The sequence below is a fragment of the Sciurus vulgaris genome (genome assembly GCF_902686455.1).
Source record: "Sciurus vulgaris genome assembly, chromosome: 2".
In the NCBI taxonomy this organism is placed as follows: Eukaryota; Metazoa; Chordata; class Mammalia; order Rodentia; family Sciuridae; genus Sciurus; species Sciurus vulgaris.
Window position 1 is genome coordinate 90,185,874 of NC_136462.1, and position 6,518 is coordinate 90,192,391.

Here is a 6,518-nt window from a genome sequence, read left to right on the forward strand (position 1 = left end):
AGGCCCTAAGCAACTTAGTTACTCCTTGTCTCAAAAAATTGAAAAAGGCCTGGGACCCAGGAACCATGCATAGTATACACCTGTAATCTCAGCAGGTCAAGAAGCTGAAGCAAAAGGATTATAAATTCAGAGTCAACCTCAGCAATTTAGCAAGGCCCTAAGTAACATAGCAATGCCCTGTTTCTAAAGAAAAACTAAAAAAGGACTGGAGATGTTCCTCAATGGTTAAGTGCCCCTGGGTTCAATCCCCTATACCAAAATTAATAATAATAATAATAATCAGAGCAATACTAAAAGTATTGATCGTTTTAGTGTATTTGTTCAGGGATAATAGGTGTGGCGAGGTAATGGCTATGTTCCTTATATGATTCCTGAAAAAAAAATTTATCTTTGTATAGAAGTTAGGGCACAGGGCTGGGGATATAGCTCAGTTGGTAAAGTGTTTGCCTCACAAGCACAAGGCCCTGGGTTCAATCCCCAGTACTGCAAAAAAAAAAAAAAAAAAACAGAAGAAGAAGTTAGGGCACAAAGGAGGGGAGGTATATTCTATCCATAAAATTTCCTTCAAAGATCTAACAATGTTGTTGAAAAATCTCAGGCAAACTTTTACCATAATATTAGAGAATGTGACTCAAAGATAAACCTTCAATTGCCTGTGAAAAAACCCTTTTACCCAGAAGAGTACTGAGTTTTATGTGGCTTAAAATCAGATAACAAAAAGAAACGCTGTTCTTGTTCATCTTAGTTGGTCCCCCTTTCCTGGACAAGGCTTACAGGAAGATTACTGACTTGAATTTTCAGTCTCTATTAGATGGTAAGTTCAAAACATTTATGCTTCTTAAAATTTGTTGGCAATTTATAGATACAGATTGCTTCTTCATAACTCTTTCACATACTAATTTAAATATTATATTAACATTAATATCAATTATTTGTCTTTAAAATGTGATTAGATATAAAAATTAGGTAATGTTTTAAATATTGGGCAGATTTTAAAAGAAATGACACTTTCATTATTGCTGGTTCTTGAAGTGATAATAGGTATTTCCATAGTTTGAAAATTATCATAAACAGTTCCTCTCTGTCAAGCATGTGTGTTACTTACATCAGTATTTTGAGGTAGGTATTACTTCCCACTTTACATGTTAAGAAACTACAGATTAGAAGTCAGGATATGAACTTAGGTTTATGTTACATTGAAACCCATGGTTTTAACAAATACTATTCTGTATGTGATAAAGGCTTGAGTTTTTGTGGTACTAATTTAATTCACCATGTGTTATATTGTGTTGAAAATAAAAATGAAGGGGATACTTAAATGCACCTAATAGGTTGAGGGTATTTCTAGCTTATGTGATATAGCATTTTTAGCTTACATAAAATATATGAATTACATAAAGTAATACCTTGCTTTTTTTTTCTTCCCTAGAGGATAAAGCTCCTCCTTCCTCCCTTTTAGTTCATAAGCTTATTTTTCAGTACATTGAGGAGCAGGAATCCTGGAAGAAGAAGTGTACAACACAGCATCAGGTACCCAAGGTAAAGTCTGATGAAGTATATAAAGGAAAATTAGCAAACTCTGTTCCACAAAGCATAACTGAAATTCTGAATATATAATAGTATTCTGAAATGATAGATTCAATTATTTAACTTTCTGAGTTCTTTTTAACAGTCACTAAACATTGAAATCTTTTTTCTATTTTTTAAGATGCTTCAGGAACTCTCACCAATAGTAAACCATTGCAGACTCCTTGGAGAAGAGATTGAGTTTTTAAAGAGATGGGGACCAAGTTATAATCTAATGGACATAGATGTGAATAATACTGAGTAAGTATATTATTTCTCTGGGCAGCTCTTATAAAGTACTACAAATTGGATTGCTTAAACAAATGAAATTTGTCTTAAAGTTGATAAAAGTCTAAAGTCATAGTATTACTCAGGTTGGTTTCTAAGGGCTGTGAGAGAGAATCTTTTTCCATGCCTTTCTCCCAACTTCTGACGGCTTTCTGGCAATTTTTTATATTGACTTGTAAATGCACAAACTCTGATCCCTGCCTTTATCTTTACATGGTATTCTTTCAGTGTCCAAATTTCCCCTTTTTATAAAAATATCAGTCATATTTGATTAGGGCCCGACCTACTCTAATAGAACCTTATCTTAACTAACTAAATTTGCAATGACCTGATTTCTAAATAAGGTCACATTTTGAGGTATTGGCAGTTAGGACTTCAACATATGAATTTTGAGGAATATATTTCAACCCATAACAGCAAATAATTAGTTAAGAACTTATTAAAATAGTTGTTTGTTTTTTATATTACTGGGGATTTAGCCCAAGGACATTACACATTAGACAAGTGCTTTGCCACGGAGCTACATCCCCAACCACATAATATTTATTATTGTGTCTCTTGACTAACAATTTAAAAAAAGATTATAATACCTTGTTCCAGATATTTTACTTGATAAGGACAAGAATAAGATATGTCCATTTGATAAGGACAAGAAATAACATGTACCCAAATTTCACATGCCACTGTAAAAAGAAAATATGTTTGTATTTCATGATACATGTATTTTTAATTGTGGGTCTTATTTTTTAATAGATTGAAGCTTTTATTCTCCAGCTCTGCAGCATTTGCAAAGTTTGCTGTAACTTTGTCTCTCTCAGCCCAATATCCCTTCGTCCCATTACCTTTCACCATTCAAAATCACCTTGGAAACACTGGGTAAGTAAAGGGCCAGCAGGATAAGGCTCCCAGCTGCTTTTTTACCTTTGTTATTTCTCAAAGTCATCATTATGGGTAGTGAGAACTAAATGTCACTTCTTTCTGACTTCATTTCAGAGAATTTACTCTTAATGTCAGTGACCTTAATTGCTATCTCCAGTAGATGCTAGAGCCCATTGATCTATTCCTTTATACCTTCTTCACTTTTCAACACTTAATTAAAACAATAATTAAGAAGGAAAAAATTCTACATAAGCTTAACCCAGATCATGTCAACAATTTTTTTGTCTTTAAAAACACTTTAAAAAGCTGTGTTTTTATAATACTATTCTCAATTCATCTGTGAAAGCAGACCTATAAATGTCTTATTCTTCCTAGACTGCGATCTATCTATTTTGTGACTTTAGATACCCTGCTGATAGACTGGAAGAAGACAGAATTAAAATCCATCAGCAAACAATAATAGTTTAGAATTTCATAGCTAAAGAAAACAACTAGATTTGGATACCTTACAATTACATAAGTTATTTCTCAACTTTTTATCATAATCCCATTTCAACAAGTCAGTCTGCTTATTAACCGAAATACCCATATGTGCCTCTTAGGAAACTGAGAAACTATATCCAATAACGTAAGTAGTACTGAATTGGAGACAAGTATAAATTTCCAGAAAAATGAATTAACCTTTTGTTCTTTCTAGCCAAGATGAAATTGCTGCCATTATATCTAAAGTGCCATTAGCAGAAAACTACCTGAAGAACATAGTCAAGCAAATTTACCAAGATCTACTTCAGGGCTGCCATTTCTACTGCTAGACCCATGGACCACAGCTGTAACAACCAAGCAGGAATACACTATGTCACGGTCTCTATTGCCATTTAACTTTGTCTTTAGGTCAGAGTAAAATTCCTTTTGATGATGTAATAGTTAATTTATATGGTTTGTTGTAGAATCTGTATAGTTAGGAATGATAAAAGCCTTCATATAGCCTATCAGGTTGCTTATCTTTGTACTAAAGGTATAATAGGGAACTTAGGGAAATTTCCCCCTAACTAAAGTGGTGCTATCTGCTTTAATATAACCCTAAGGAGTAACTTTTAAGAGGAGGCATTAACCACTGACAAAAACAAAGCTGTTCCCCATATGTAGAACTATTATTTGGGGTAGACTGGCTTCTTCCTAGCAAATATTTCTGGATTTAGAAATATGTCTGTCAACAGCCTGGTAGTTCCATCTACTCAGGAGGGTGAGGTGGGAGGATCACTTGAGCCCACAAGTTCAAGTCCAGCCTGAACAACATAGCAAGACCCTATCTCAACAACAACAAAAAAAACATTTTTGTCCACAAACTATTCATCCTCCTTTTTTTCCACTTCAGAAATGATATTAAAAGAAAGCAATAGCACTTAGCTATTGGACTGGTTGTTATCTTTTCTTGGGGCCTTGCCCTTTATTCTATAGTGTCTATTAATGTTTTCTTGATAAGTACAGTTTTTTTCTAGGGAAAATTAATTCATTTTGGCCCAGTACATGTATATAAATATATTAAAGTTGTTTTTGTTTGTGATATTATGTTTGCCTTCTGCCTAGGTTTATAGAGCATTATTATAAGCAAGATTTTCAGTCTTCTTAAATAATGAGCTTTAAAACTATCATATCCAAAACTCTAGTTTCTGGCAGTAATAATAAACTTACTATAAGTATTGGTTCCTGAAGCCACACACTCCTCATACACAAAAATAAGTATATCCATTATTACATGACCAGTATTATCTATGAGGCATACAAATATGAAAGAACTTTCACTCAAACTTTAGTCAAATCTGAATCATGATAATTTCTGTTTTTATTTTTAATTCTAAACTATTTGTATTTTTAAACAAATTTGTGTTAAAATTTTGCTTTTTAATTTAAGATAAGGTTAAAGTCCTGTGGGTCCATGTTCTTTCTCCTCTTCATTGGTTTTTACTTCTGAGCTACACATTAAAAGATCACCTGATCTGAGCTTCAAAAGTCAACACAAGGGTTGGGGTTGTGGCTCAGTGGTAGAGTGCTCGCCTAGCATTCGTGAGGCCTTGGGTTCAATCCTCAGCACCACATAAAAATAAAATTAAAAAGGTATTGTGTCTATCTACAACTTTAAAAAAAAAAACTCAATATTAAAAAAAAAAAAGTCGACACAAATGCTGGACATGGTGGGACATACCTGTAATCCCACCAATTTGGGAGACTGAGGCAGAAGGATTGCAAATTGGTGGCCAGCCCCAGCAATTTTTCCAGGTCCCAAGCAACTTAACAAGACCTTATCTCAAAATAAATAAGGGTGGGTGATGTGGCTCAGTGGTTAAGCACCCTTGGGTTTAATTCCCAGTTATACCCCCCTGAAAAAGAAAACAACAACAAAAAAAATCAACACAAAACTCATTTGGCATAAAAATAAAAGACAAAGATATTTCCTATTTCTATAAACTTCTTTAAAAACTTATTAAAGTTATCAGTTGTTTTTTTTTTCAATGAAAGTTAAGTTTTGCTTTCTTATTGTTTTTCCTGTATGTCTAAAAATTAGAGATTTTGTTTTATTCATTTTGGTAACTGCAACAACCCACTTTCCCACTCTAAGAATGATTTGATTTGTAGTGATGATATGTGCTTTCTTGGGTTTCAAGTATATAATTAAAATATTTATATAGTAAGTATTTGTGTTTTACTTTGTTCAAAGTGTCAGCTATTTTCATAAAATGTTTAGTTTTTCTTTTACTAATTGGAAAGCTGATTGTTTTTGCACTATTAAAATAAGTTTATTATTTGAAATCTTTTGTGATGTCTCTTAATTAACTGAGGAGTATTTTACCATATATCCAGTAGGCCTTTGACAATATACCAAAGAAACCTCTAATCCCAAGCCACTCAGGAGTCTGAGGCAGGAGGATCCCAAGTTTGAGGCCAGCCTCAGCAACAGCAACTTAGCAAGACCGTCTCCAAAAAAAAACGGAACTGGGGAAGTAGCTCAGAGGGAATACCAAGTCTTCTACCAACACTCACCTAACTAAAAACAGATAAGATTAAAATATGTCAGGACCTGAATGTAAGAATCAAGTAAAACCACAGCTATTCTTATGTCTCTGAAAGGCAGTAAAAGAAAACTGGGGGCTGGGAGTATAGCTTAGTGTCAGAGCAAGTACAAGAGGCCTGGCTTCAATCCCAGAGTATAAATTTTAAAAAAAAGTTTCTCGAGAAGCTAACATGACTATGAGCTAATGCAATGACTCTCAAAACTAGGTTCCCAGATCAGCGTCAGACTTACCCACACCTACTGAATCAGAAAACCAAAGGTACCAATAATCGGTAGGGCTTGGGTTTTTGAGTGTTTTTTTTGTTGTTGTTGTTGTTTTTTAATTTTAATTTGGGAAGCTCAGCGCCAGGAAAGATCAAGAATTCGAGTTCCGACGCTGCAGGAAAAACAAGTATACCTTCGCGCCACCCCTTCTCCGGAAGCCGCCAGGATCGCTAGCCGCAGCTTCCAGTGATGCATACTGGGAGATGTAGTTCCGGGCCGATCGCACCAATTCTTGGAACTTGTAGTGCTCGATCTAGCAAGAAAGCAAAAACTCACGAAGTTTGAAACAGTCCTGAGATGAAAGGGAAGAGCGTAATCTACAGTACTACTCACCCTCAAATTCCTTGAGCCCATCTCTAGGCTCGCGATCAAAGGCGAAAGAGGCTCGCGATCAAAGGCGGGTTCTAGAGGGGCGGGGCGACGTCACGTTAACGCGGGCGTGACCCTGCCT

General features: G+C 34.9%; 1 protein-coding gene and 1 long non-coding RNA gene across 2 annotated transcripts in view; one reads left to right on the forward strand and one right to left on the reverse strand.

The window, feature by feature from the left end:
* Positions 1–5,046, forward strand: part of KNL1 (kinetochore scaffold 1) — a 60,652-nt gene extending 55,606 nt beyond the window's left edge. Inside the window, exons 22-26 of the mRNA XM_079129011.1 lie at positions 746–814; positions 1,430–1,539; positions 1,709–1,827; positions 2,608–2,730; positions 3,431–5,046. Of these exons, the coding sequence (XP_078985137.1) occupies positions 746–814; positions 1,430–1,539; positions 1,709–1,827; positions 2,608–2,730; positions 3,431–3,545 (536 nt within the window). The 3' untranslated portion in view covers positions 3,546–5,046. The remainder of the gene's footprint in view (positions 1–745; positions 815–1,429; positions 1,540–1,708; positions 1,828–2,607; positions 2,731–3,430) is intronic.
* Positions 4,112–6,347, reverse strand: LOC306654966. Its single transcript, XR_013762140.1, has 2 exons — positions 6,201–6,347; positions 4,112–5,776 (listed from the first exon to the last, which is right to left on the reverse strand). It is a non-coding gene; the product is annotated as an uncharacterized lncRNA (long non-coding RNA).
* Positions 6,348–6,518: the final 171 nt, after the last annotated feature.